Consider the following 14,273-nt stretch of genomic DNA (forward strand, 5'->3'; position numbering starts at 1 on the left):
TGCAAAATAGATTTCAAGAACCCAACTTTTATTCAATATTTATTTTCCATTGTAATATCTCTTCATTTAAATTTTAAAGCCTAGCAAGTTAAACAACTTTAACATAAAATTTACCCTTCCAACAATTTCCAAGTGTGCAGTACAATATTGTCAGCCAATGCACATGGCTGTGCAGTAGTGCCCAGAACTACTCCACCTCCATCCCTTCATGACGGAAACTCTATACCTGTAGAAGTCTCTGCAATAGCTCCTCCCCAAGTGCTGAAAACGCTCATTCTACTTTATGTTTCTTTGTCTTTGATTACTTGATACCTCATAAGTGGCATCATGCAATATTTGTTTTTTTTGTGGTTTTGTCACTTAGCACAATGTCCTTAAGTTCATCCATGCTGTAGTATGATGGGGTTTCTTTCATTTTGAAACTGTATAGTATTCTATGGTATGTATGTACCATATTTTCTTTATTCATTTATTTGTCAATAGATGTTTAGGCTGCTTCCACCTCTTGGTTATTGTAACTTTCTTCATGTCATTTTATATTCAGTTGAAAACTGTCAATTGTTGCATCTCCAATCTGCCCACATTGTTATTTTGCTTTCCTTATTTTAGTTTTTAGCGAAGATGTTAAAAATGGGCATCTGTGCTTACTTAACATTCACTATATATTTTTTCTTATTCAATGCAGATATTTAGATGACAACAAAGTAGTCCTGTTCAAGGTGAAATAGCACAATGAGGTGATAAATAATGGAATGCTGTCTGTCCTTGCAGGATGAGTCTGCTCCAGCTGACAAACAGTGTAAACCAGAGGCGACCCAGGCCACTTACTCAACATCAGCTGTTCCAGGCTCACAGGATGTGCTGTACATCAATGGAAATGGGACCTATAGTTACCATAGTTACAGAGGGCTCGGAGGGGGTCTGCTAAATCTGAATGATGCTTCCAGTAGTGGTGAGTATTTATCATAGATGTTTGTTTGTTTGTTTGTTTGTTTGTTTTCTTTGATGAAGGGAGGTAGTGGTAAATTTTTTAAACTTGAGAGAAGAAAATGGATAGACTGTGATAAGAATAATCAGTGCCAATCTGCTATTAATAAAAACAAGGCCATTTAATACATAATGATTGTCTCTCTACTGTCTGTCCCGCTTGTGTTGCTGTCTCTGAAAGTGGCAGCACTTCATACAATTGAATGATTGCTGTTTATACTAAAAAAAAAAAAATCTCAACTAGAGAAGTAGCAAAAGCTTTTTTTCTAAATAGTGATTCATTCTGCCACCAATGCTGTAATGCATATTCTTTCCATGTTCAAAGAGGCTTTTGACTTGGAAAATTTGAGGCACCAGGAACTTTTCCAACTTCATGAAACATACACAGTCATAACTAAGAACATACAAAATGAAACAACGCATGGAAAGGATGCATGGGTCTCCAGAAGACAGTTTGTCAATGTCAATGGCATGCTCTATCAGCAGTGTTGTACTGGAGCCAGCCTGTACTGACTCTTGGTTGGTAAATTTTTGGGAGTTTTCTGACTTATATACCAGGTTGAAGTCAAAAGGAGTCAGAAATTTAACTGTATAATATAAACCCATGCATGTATGAGGAAAAAACTAAAATGTTCTTATAATTGGGCGGCAAGAAAAACTTTCCTAACTATACTTAAAATCCAAGAGGAAAGTTTCATTATAAACACACACACACACACACACACACACACACACACACAGACCCCTTTTGCATGACAAAAAACACCATAAAAAAGTAAAAAGATAACTGGAAAATGTATTAGCTAACTCTACCACAAAGAGTTAGCAGGTCAATATATGAAGGTCTTCTAAAAATAAAGGAAAAACTATACCCAAAATCATATGATTAAAATGCTAGAAAATAAACACACAATTCACAGAAAGACAATGCAAATGTTCTTTAAATATTTATAAAGTTGTTCAACCCCAGTCACTCCTAATAAGAGAAATGCAGTTTCTACCCATCAGTTTAGCAAAAATCCAAATGCTTAACAGAATTTTTTTTAACAAGACTGTGGTTAAAAAGGTACTATCATGCCTTGCTCAATGCAAAAAGTTAGAGTGGAATCTGACAGTATATATTAATAGAAAAAATTGAATTCACATTTACCATTTGACCCAGCAATCTCTCTCTTAGGAATCTATTTCAAAGACACACTGACAAAGTTACAGAAAGAGACATGTTCAAGGCTATTTATTGCACTGTTATTTATAAATGCAAAAGAAAATGGTTGCCAATAAAAGTGCCCAGCAATATATGGCTTACTGATTAAATTATAGCTCATCCAAACAAAAGAGTATAAATAGTAATAGGAACTATCTTTTCTATTTTTAGGACAGAGTTTCACTCTGTTGCCCAGGCTGGAGTGCAGTGATGTGCCCTTGGCTCACTGCTACCTCTGCCTCCCAGGCTCAAGTGATCCTCCCATCTCAACCTGCAGAGTAGATGGGACTACAGGTGCCTGCCACCATGCTGGGCTAATTTATTTTTATTTTTTTTTTAGCAGAGACAAAGTTTTTACCATGTTGCCCAGGCTGGTCTTGAACTCCGAGCTGAAGTGATCTGCCCACCTTGGCCTCCCAAACTGCTGGGTTTACAGGTGTGAGCCACCATGCCCATCCAGGAAATACCTTTATATGCTATTATATAGTGATCTTCAGGTAGTGAAAAGTACTTATAGAATGCCAACATTCATGGAATAAGGATTTATACAATTCGATGCATAAACTATAACTTTTTTTTTAAAGTTCACGTAGATGTGGGAGTGGGGAGAGAACAGTATAAGGGGCAGGAATAAAAGCTAGAATATTCCTAATATGTTTGGTTTTTACACTTTGTTTTATATATTTAACTTTGGAACAATATACATTTATGTAATTATTAAACTTTTTTTTTTAATTCGTCAAATTAAAAGAAAAATGATGCTAATAAACTTCAATTGTTTAACGAATTGTTGGCATAGCCTTACATAGAGGAACTTGTCCAAGTGATTCCAAAAATCATAATTTGACTCCATAAGATTGAAGCCAGTGATTAAACCTTAAAGTATTTTTCAGTAATCATATTATTATTTGGGGACTGTTGTCTATGTATTGTGGTTAAAAGCAAATTGCCAGTTATGTGGGTGTCAGTGAAAGCCAGCATTTTCAGCAGGGGTCAAAGTAGACACAGATGTAAAATCAGTACATTTAAGCAAAAACTCCGTAATCTTGTATTTGAATTGGTATTACCAGTAGGAATTTATGATGTTTTTTTGTTTGTTTTTTAAAAAACACAAAATATATCTTTTTTTCCTGGAAATGCTTGGAAACCACGGCCAACTTGAATATAAAATTTTTAATCAGGCTGAGTGAGCTTATATTTTGGGAGAAATTGCATTATTAGTCTGAGTTTATACTCTAGGAAATCACTTAGTTTACAATGATGGAAGTATGTTTCATATCTAGCTAAATAATTCTGGGGGCTCCATGCAAAATGAAAATATCAAGCCTCTTGTTTAAAACTTAAGAATTTAAGGCACTGACAGTAGAGTATTAACCTAAGCATGGAACTTTTCTAAGCACATGGTACTGTAGGACTACAAACATTTCATGACCCACTTTGCACTTTTATTTTACTTAGTAAGCCAGAGGAAAGCATTGTTTTGTCATTAAAGGCAGAGAGCTACCAGTGGTAAGAAAGATAACGTATACAAATAAGGAAAAGGATAATACACAAGTGAGAACACTTTGAAAGAGTTTTTTGAGAAGAACAGAGAGCACTTTGGGGCAGCTACCAGTATCCTGGGTAAAAATTGATGGTAAATCCAAAGAAAGTTTTGTTATGCATTGTCAGTGAACAGGGCTCCCTAAGTCCTTCCTGACCTTCAACCAATTATCCATAGAGGAACCAAAATAATTTTTTTAAAAAGGCAAATCTGATCACATCACTTCACCATCTAAAACTTTCTATGGGCTTTCATTGTTCTTAGGGAAAGAATGTGAGCCAGCTCTTCCAGCTTCAAGGTCTACCCACCTGAAGTTTTCTTTCACCTGCTTCTCCGCCACTCTCTCCTCATTCATTGCACACCCTTTCTTTAAATCCAAAACTCCAAGTCTAGATGAGGTATAGATATACACTCTCACAGTATCCTCAGTTTATCCTCTGAAGCATGTATGACAGCACACACACACACACACACACACACACACACACACACACAGACACACAATCATACAGCATTGGTATCCATTCCTCAATTATATTTTTCAGTGGTGCCCAAAAGCCACATAGGAAATTTGGTATAAATCTCAGGTATGCAGCCATATAAGTGTTCAGAAAAGCACATTTTATAAAGGCACAGTTTGAATATAGATGCTGTGTTAATATGTTGAGGTCTACTTTTTCTGTATGTTTCTCCCCGAAAACTTTCCTATCATAAAATGACAGAGGCTAAAGGGACATGAGAAATCATTTGATAGCAACCACTTCATTGTGTAAAGACCACAAAGAAAGAAACAGGGCTGGAAATTTATGTGACTTGCTCAAGGTCATGTATAATGATTTTGGAGTTGTTTAGTTAATACATGCATTGGCTCTTTTTTTTTTTAAGGCAAGGTCTCCGTCTGTCACCTAGGCTGGGGTGCAACTGCAGTGCTCCCACCTCAGTCTTCTGAGTAGCTGGGACTACAAGTGCTCACTGCCATACCTGCCTAATTTTTAATTTGATTTTTTAAATTATTTTTTGAGACAGGATTTCACTATGCTGCCCAAGCTGGTCTCGAACTCCTGGGCTCAAGCAACCTTCCTGCTTTGGTTCTTATATGATGATATCTTAAGAACACAGCAACCAATAACATCAAACACTTCAGGCTGTCTGCTTTCACTTCAAATGAAACAAAAGTAACAGATTAATCAGTATGACATGCAGAAAATTAAAAATGATGTGAATTTCTTTTAGCAATGACTTTGGTCTGAGTGTAGCTGAATTTAAATAAACAACAGCAATAACAGCAACAAAGATCAAAACACTAATCTTGGCAAACAACAGCTTTAGTCTCAAACCAAAGAGAATTTGTCTAGTGTACATTTGAGAAAGGATTCTAGCAATGTAATGGTAGCAAGAGAAGTGATGTTTCCCTTGTTATAAAGCAGCTCTAAATACCAGTTTTGTATTCTTCACCCACAAAATGTATACTACATGTAACAATGATATTGTCTCCTGCTCTTTTACTTTTGTTTGTTTAGTTTTTGCTTGTTTTAATCACAGAAAGGCAGCTAGATTGATAGGGCCCACAATATCCTTTATTTGGGTACTTTCTTCATAAATTCTGGGAATTCCAAATGGTCTAACTTTTTAAGATGGCATTATCATATCTATCATTTCTTCATCTTTAAGACATCAAAATAGTCATTCCCTGTAACAGTTTTGGAGCTCTGGAGAAAGAAACTACATACTTATGCATAAATCTTGAGCGCTAAAAAGGACATAACTGAAGATTAGCATTATGTTAGATGCCAGCATCATAGCTGATGGATGACAACTCCAGTTAATCTCAGTTTGAGAATTCTTGATTTTAGGATTTGGAGAGATCTGAAATATGTGGAAGGGAGCTCAGTTTGAGAATTCTTGTTAATCTCGGTTAATCTCAGTTTGAGAATTCTTGATTTTAGGATTTGTAGAGGTCTGAAATATGTGGAAGGGAGCTCAGTTTGAGAATTCTTGTTCATCTCAGTTAATCTCAGTTTGAGAATTCTTGATTTTAGGATTTGTAGAGGTCTGAAATATGTGGACGGGAGCAGTAACTTCTAAGAGATCGAGTAGAATTATAACCTTACATATGACTTAATTTATAAAATAGATGAAAATAATCAGAATTCAAGTCACTCACTGGAGAAGTTGTGAAGTATGATGCAGGTTGGCAGTAGAATTAGGAGTGCAAAGATTGAAGGGGAAAATGATGTTTCTAGAACCTTTAAAACAAACGTAATTAAAATAACACCATCCATGCAGATTATATCATGTTCAAGACAAATATGTAGGGAGAAGAATAAAAGAGGATACCTTAGCAGCATTTGAATTCGATTTAAATATTTTGGAGTTCTCATGTTCAAATCTTTGTAACTTTAAGAGAAGCAAAGTTGGATAAGGCAGAATCAATGACATCAAGAAAACAAAAAGAGATATATTCTTCCTCTTCTTGTCTATATGTCAAAATCCTTTAGGACTCTGATTAAACACTTCCCTATTCTACCTCATCATCCTTCTGCTCTTTGGAAGATTGATCATTCCCCTGCATGCATCTTTATTCTAATACCTATCTCATTGAATTGAGAGATATATTTCCCATTATAGATATGCATTCCTTGAAAGCAGAAACTTCATCTTGTTCACTATTATATCCCTCTAAGTAAGGTCAGACATATAGTAAGTGCTCAATAATATTTGCTTAATAAGTGGATCTTTAGAAAAAAATAGAATGATGTCAAAAGGAAAAAGGCTACAGAGATAATTAGGTACCTTGGATGGCAGGAGGGAAGGGTTAATCTTAGATAAATCAAAACGATTGGAGGCAAGGAGATTGATTAAACTGAACTTGGGGATTCTATGGGTGAAAGAGGAAGGCTCCAGTTCACTCATCAGTTTATGGGTCTACAGCAGTTTTAGAGTTTTATAAACTCCTATTTAATAGCAATAGGAAATCTTGCCCGATTGGAGACTTCATAGCAAGGAAATATTCTGTCTACCAGTGATGCCAGGGTGCCCTTCAAATCCATCATTAGCCAATCTCCATTTGTTTGGAGCTGGCAAGGGGCTGCACCCAACAATCCAAATTTTCAAGTTGGAGTATTATCAAAATGACAGCAGTTACAATCTGTATAAAGAATTTATTCAAATTATCCAACTGAAATGAGAGGCAAGCAAGCAGCCAATCCTCCTGTTATTATCACACCATTTACATAGGACTTTGGACTGCTTTCTTTCTATCAGGAAGTTCACATTGAGCTGTCTAAAGAGGGCAATTGTAGTTCACCGCAGTTATTCATTGGATCTCTTGAGTCCAAATTATATGCATAATGCATAAGTTAACTACTGATGTTTCCGCTCTACAAACTCCATGGGGGGAGACTTTTCAACTCTGTTATAAACTGGGCTGATAGACAGACCAAAATCTATCAAGACCAAATTGTAGTAATAATGACCATAATCACTAACATTTGTATAGCAATTTCTAGTTTTCCCAGCTCTTTACATTCATTAGCTTCCTTGCTCTTCATTAATATTTGGGGTTTGGGTTTTAATGATTCCTTGGCTCAGGTCCTTTAATTATGAGCCTAAGGAAACTTGGCCATAAGATTCACCATCACACTAGAACTGGTTTACAGTGGTGTGACTGACTGTGTATGTTGATAGTGCCAGAAACCAGCATTCTGAAACATATTTTTTCATCTGAAATGTTCAAAGGAGCATTTTTATTCATTCACTGCCTTTACTTCTTACCTCCCTTATACTTTTCATTGCACTATAACCAACTTCTCCCCACCATTTTGCTGAAACTGGTCTGGCTAAGTTCATAGTGACTTCACTTATTGCCAAAAAAAAAGATGGATTTTTGCTCTTTTTTTGACTCGATTTCTTAAGCATATCTGAATCTATTGATTAGAACGTTGAAATGTCCACCCAAGAGGATCTTGACTATATCCAAATGAGTATGGGAATAGTCAGTAGGAGTTAAGGATGTCTTCTTAAAGTGTGTTCTCTTTTTCTCTTAATACCCTAAGGAGCACAATATTGGAAAAAGGGAAATGTTTCATATCAAACATTTTAGAGAAATATTTTGAAATACATAAATTATTGAAATACATTCATTCTCATGGTATATTGTGCTTCTCAGATAATTTTTCTCTTGCTACCTTTCTAGAATTTCTTTTCTACTCATGCCCCTTCATGCTGGGATTCTCTCAACATCCTATACTTTTCCCTTTAATACTCATGTTCTGCACAATGACCAAGATAGAACTCATAGCACTTACAATTTTGACTAGAAAATACTCCCAAATGTGCATAATGACTCCAATCTTTCCCCTAAATTTCAGATTTTATATCCAGTTCTCTATCATGATCTAGACATTCAGATAAATCTAATATTTGATTTGATAAAATGAATTTTTCATCCCCATGCATACTATTACCTGTCTCTGGGGTTATCTCATGCAGAGATACCCTCCCTTGCACCTGCCTCATATCAGCTATTATGTTCCCTATGATACCTTTTCTGTTTGCCTTGCTAATTTTCTGGCTAACTTTTCCTCCAGTATGTTCCCATGATATTCTAACCATATCTCATATTATTTAACCTGTCTGTTATGTGCTCCTTTCTAGACTATAGACTATGCACAAGGGCAGGCAAGGTGACATTTTTAAAACTGTCTTACCACCAAGTGTTAGTAGGTAACTGCCTTATATGAGTGTTCAATACATAATAAATGGATACATGAATGACTGAGTGAAAGAAATTGCTTCAGTAAAATATTATGCCTCTTAAGGGATCTTGACTAAATCCAATTGACCATGGAGATAATCACTTGGAGTTAAGGATGTCTTAAAGTTTGTTCTGTTTTTCTCCTAATACCCTGAAGAGCACAATATTGGAAGAAGGGAAATGTTTCATATCAAACATTTTAGAGAAATATCTTGAAATACCTAAATTCTGCTTCGAAATCTATTTAGCTTAAACCCCTAGTTCAGGAAAGACATGTTTACCATAAGTAAGCAGGGTCATAGGAAAGTGTGCTTTTCTCCTTTAGCTTGCACTCTCAATAACTTGTTCTGGCTCACTAACCATAAGCAAAGATTTAGTGCAGATGTATGGGGAGGGAACCATTGTCCTCCTGCTCCTGGAGACCAGCTGGATGTTTCTGTTGTGTGAAAAACACATAAACTCTATTATGTAGAACTTTGTAGATAATAATTTTATAGAGTATAGCCTAAAAGTCATTCATGGAAGCTAAGCAATCCCCCATGATGAATTTGTATGACCTTTACACAATTGGAAGATCTGCGTGGTGGTAACATATTATGTGAAGAAAAGTGACCCTGATCTAATTGAATTAAACATAATTGGAATTATGCAGTTATTTTATCTCCAAGGAGGTCCAATGAAACCTGAGTGAGTTGTCAAAGCACATTCTGCAGCACACAGTGAAACTTTGTTTATAAAAGAAACAATGTGTTATATATAGGATTTTTTTCTACCAGTGTGCAGCTTGCTCAAGCTCTCCCACCTGTGTTTCCTTGATGACCTGACTTATTTTCCTATTTTAAACTCTATTAATTTGTATCCATATTTTGATTGTTTTCTCTTTCTTTAAAATATAATTTTATTTAGGCCTGTGCCATCTAACATTATAGCCATTATCCATATGTGGCTATTGAAATTAAAATTAAACAAAATTCAAAATTTAGTTCCTCCACCAGGATCCATTTCAAGTTTTCAACAGCCAAAATAGTGAGAGGCTACTGATGTAACAACACGGAGAAACATTCCCATTCATCACAGAAGTTTCAGTTGGACAGGGCTGATTCCAAACTCAATTCTTCTCACCTTATTCACATTATTGTATTGGCGTTTGGGTCGTTTTGTCATTGCAGAATACCTTTTCTGTGTTTATTCCATCAGGTTCTTTGTATTTAATCATTTGTCTTATATCATTCACTCTTCAATGAGATAAATGGGGTCAATGAACAACCTTATAGAAACTTAATGCTGATTCTTAAATAGCAATGCTTTTAGTTCAATCTGCCTGCTTTTAAATACCATCCACTGATGTTAAGGTTCTGAGAAGAACTAATCCCAATGTGAGTTATAATGTAGGCATTGAAAACTACGTTGGCATAAGCTGGGATTACTTAAAAACTAGAAACAAAACAAATTTTAAAAGAATTTAATTGTGACAGAATTTGAAACTGCATGATGTTTAAGGAAAGCAAGCTTAAACTCAAGCTATTTTAAATATGACCACATTTTTGACACTGAGCTCATTCTTTGTTTCCAGATTTCCCACAAATAGTATGATAATGACCTATAATTTGATTGAGATTGTGAATTATTTATACAGATATATAGAGATACATAGATTCAGAGAGATGATGCTTATTTGTAAATTTTAATGATTTAAAATTATGTTAATCATTTGCTGAAAAATTGAAAGTAAAATTATGTGAAAAATTATCTGCAAATATAATTAAGCATCTTTCAGTTTATCTGGCTGAGCCCTCACATCTTTCACTGGTTTACTGCAGGGCAGAAAGCCTCCAAGAAAGACTCTGAAAAGGGAGGTGAGTGACCCTGTGTGTTCCCTGAACTATCCAGCACTTGTAATTGGTTTTATAGTTCAACATTGATCAGGCTTTTCTGGCAGCAGCTTCCTAAAAGACTGTTCTCTAACTGTACAGTAAAATGGATCTTTACATACTCTTAAGAGCCTCTTGGAAATTTTTTGTTGTGCCTACTCACTGAAGGGAAGGAATGAAAAGTATCCTGGGACCTTCCTTCTTGAGTCTGCTAGTAAACTGTTTAGGGTCTTTCCAGGTGACATAGGCTCATTATGGTTGACTTGGGTTGTTTTCTTTAAACAGCCTCCTTTGAACTTTGACACATCCTCTGGGGAGCTATCTGAACAAACCAGTTAAATATCACTGTTCTCACCAGCCCTCTGCCACTTTAGGAAGGGGTTCTCCTGGGAACTCAGAATGTTCTGCTTTTTCAGGAAGTCAGAAATCTCACTCTTTATATGAACATTGAGCTAGCCATTGTCCACATTACCCTTTCTTGGGCTCGGGTACTGATGGACCTTCCAGAAATAGGAACCAAGCATTTGCCTACCTCCACTAAAGAGCTTGGGTCTGTCTACTTGAATCATTCCAGTAATGTAGTCATGCTAAATGTGCTTTCGTTTTCCCCTCTTCATAAAATCTTCAACCTTTGAGCATGATGACAATTATTATGCTAACATCTTCTTTTGTGATTTCAAGGCACAAGTTAATTTTTAAATGTCATTTGGCTCAACTCACTGAAAAATGCTTTTTCTGAAAACGCTTTTTTCATCCACGAAAAATTGCTAGAACTAGTGGAAGTAGATACATTAAATGTGGGTCCACACAGTGCAAGTTTTGCCTTCTGAGTTGTTATTTGGTCCACTCACTAAAATTCAGAATTAAAACTGATTACAAAATTAAGTCTGTAATTGACGAACATTCTGGCCAATATCTAAATGGACACAGAGAGAAACAAATTACTTCTTATAATTTAAATCCATTAGGAAATATAATCCTCTGTGTGTTCTGAATGGATCTAAAAGTAGCTTGTACAGTCTTCTGAATTTAGGATTTTTTGTTGTTGTTGGTGCCTATTTCTGGTGATATATGTTGTTATGTCTTTTGTGTTCTTTGGGACAATATTACAAGAATAATGTCTTTTACATTTTATTCCTGAAAGCATATTTATGAGCAGTTTATCTATAATTGTAAAAGAGGTCATTCTATGTTTATTTTCATTGTGTTTTTTCAAATCAGACATACCTTTTGTACATTTATAATATACTCAGCTCTCCATGTTTACATCCTTTAAAAGCCATTCTCGGTACACAACTCTGTCCAACTATGGTCTGCTCCCATGATTTCTTCTGTTTCTTGTAAAATATTAATTTTTTTCAGGAATATATCAGCATTAACTATGCCATACAGTAGATTTCTTGAACTTATTCCTGTAATCTAACTGTAAACTTACACTCTTTTGCCAACATCTCCCCAATATTCCCTACTCACCCCAGCCTCTGGCAACCACCATTCCACTCTCCACTATGTGAGCAAATTCTTTGGATTCCACATATGAATGAGATCATACAGCATCTGTCTTTCTGTTTCTGGTTTATTTCACTTAATATAATGCCCTTTTTGAAAACTGCTAAGTGAGTAGATGTAAAATGTTCTCACTACAAAATTATAACTCGGTGAGGTAATGTTTTTGTTAATTAGCTAGATTTAACCATTCCACGATGTATGTGTACTTCAAAACCTCATGTTGTTCATGATAAATACATACAATTTATGCTAATTAAAAATAAATTTGAATAAAATACTAATTTGCTTTCTAAGCAACTGAATAACAAAGGTGAGAAATGAGGAGACAGGCATTAATATTAATGGAAATCCATCAACCCTGCCTTTCATCATATTCAAGAAAATATGCTGTCTAGGTTCATGAAAATGATTGTGCCTTATTTTAAACCTCTGGTTGTTTGACGAAGCAATGTAAATATTTGATAAGAAATCACTAAAAGAAAGCAGACACACGTGGTCTACATCTAAGTACAGATTCTTAAAATTTTCTATTCCTTAAAATTGTAATTTTACCTTCATGGCTTACTGAGTAATAGTATAAAAGAAGTAGCTATTTCAGTGTAAATACTCTATATTTCATATGAGTCACAGTTTCAGAACATAAAAAAAAACTTATGTTTGTAGTTTTGGATGATTGTAGATTAAATGTGATTTTTTTAATATGCAGAATATCCATGCTTGCTGACCTTTGGTTTAGTTTAGTGATTCAACTTAATTATAGTCTACTGTTTGCTAGACTTCCATCATTTATTCTTTTATAAAGTTAGAGCCTGTTTTTCTCTTCCTTACCTTAAATTGTTAGACTCTAAGAGCAAAAAGGATACTCTAGAGGTAGCAGGATCTACCCACCCCAATTTCATGCCCACTTCCAAAGCAACAAATATTAAAATTACTTGTCTATAAAACACTTACACATCATCTTAATATGTAAGTTGATTAAAATTTGCTGAGTCCCATTTGACAAAAAGTAAAACAGAACAGTCTCTGAGAAGTTTAAAAACAAATGGATCAAACTTAAATCATCTCAGGTGTACTTTGTCCTATAAATATATAACTTATAGATATGAACTTATATTTATAGTATTATATATAAATATCTTATGTGCTATAAGATTATTTTTATAATTATTATCTACTTAAAATTTAAAATTTGAGGTATTTAAAATATGTGAATACAGATGACATATCATAGGTACCTACATATTTGTAAGATTATTGATAGTGATAGGAAGAAGCAAATTGCCAAAAAGAGGACCATTTTTTTAATGTTGTACTTTAAAACAGTGAGACAAATTATTTCACAGCACCTTAAGAAATTTTTACTAAAATAATATTTTCCAATATAATGACTAAACTGAGGGTTGTATTGGATTTTTACAATACTAATATATTATAGTATCCTTATCAGCTATCAATTTCATTGTTAATTACTAGTAAACTCAATTCCAGAGGAGCTAATTCTTCATTAATTCATGTGTCTTACCTCATGAGGCATCAGTGTTTCTGTTACAGATTTTCGTTGTCCTGTTTTTAAAGGAGTGGAATAAACTACCAAATTTAATCACTCTGGGATAAATGCACACGTGTGTGTGTGTGTGTGTGTGAAATACAGGAATTTAAAATATTTCATATGACCATTAAGCATACAGAACAAAACACAACTCCTATTAAATCTTGTATTGTTATAACAGGCATGTATGTTATAGTGAACATGTCTTAGTAATTATCTCAAAATATTGAATGTGATTTAGAATACCTTCCCTTTGGGATATTATAAGGGAATTCTCCTAAATAGAGTATATAAATGTGATGGTTAATTTTATGTGTCAGCTTGACTGGGCTATAAGATGCCCAACAAATGACCAACCATTTTTCTAGATATGTCTGTGAGGTGTGTCTGTATGAGATTAACATTTGAATCAGGCTGGGCTCAGTGGCTCACACCTATGATCCTAGCACTTTGGGAGACTGAAGCAGGTGGCTTGCTTGAGCCCAGATGTTCAAGACCAGCCTGGGCAACATAGCAAATCCCCATCTCGGAAAAAAAACAAAACAAAACAAAAAAAACCCTAGGTGCCCAGGTGTAGTAGCATGGCCTGTAGTCCCAGATACTCGGGAGGCTGAGGTGGGAGGATCACTCGAGTCCTGAAGGTCAAGGCTGCAGTGAGTCCTGATCATATATATGGAATTGTGTGTGTGTGTGTGTTTACACACACACGTTACAGTCTTAACTTCCCAGGAATTTCTAGGGATTAGTATGAATTGTGGTAAGCAAGGGACATGATGAGAACCTCCAAAGTGCCCTGAGGAAATACTACACAGTTTTATTATTTTACAAATTTATTTTTTTCACTTTTAAGGGAA

At 35.0% G+C, this 14,273-nt stretch overlaps 1 protein-coding gene across 13 annotated transcripts in view; it reads left to right on the top strand.

Annotated features, from left to right (window-relative positions):
- NOL4 (nucleolar protein 4) overlaps nucleotides 1-14,273 on the top strand; it is a 392,019-nt gene that overhangs the window by 364,256 nt on the left and 13,490 nt on the right. For all 13 annotated transcript variants that reach the window (XM_007974313.3, XM_037982402.2, XM_037982413.2 and 10 more), the window contains one exon: nucleotides 772-952. In XM_007974313.3, coding sequence (XP_007972504.1) covers nucleotides 772-952 — 181 coding nt within the window. The remainder of the gene's footprint in view (nucleotides 1-771; nucleotides 953-14,273) is intronic.

Source organism: Chlorocebus sabaeus, chromosome 18, assembly GCF_047675955.1.
Source record: "Chlorocebus sabaeus isolate Y175 chromosome 18, mChlSab1.0.hap1, whole genome shotgun sequence".
NCBI classification, from domain to species: Eukaryota; Metazoa; Chordata; class Mammalia; order Primates; family Cercopithecidae; genus Chlorocebus; species Chlorocebus sabaeus.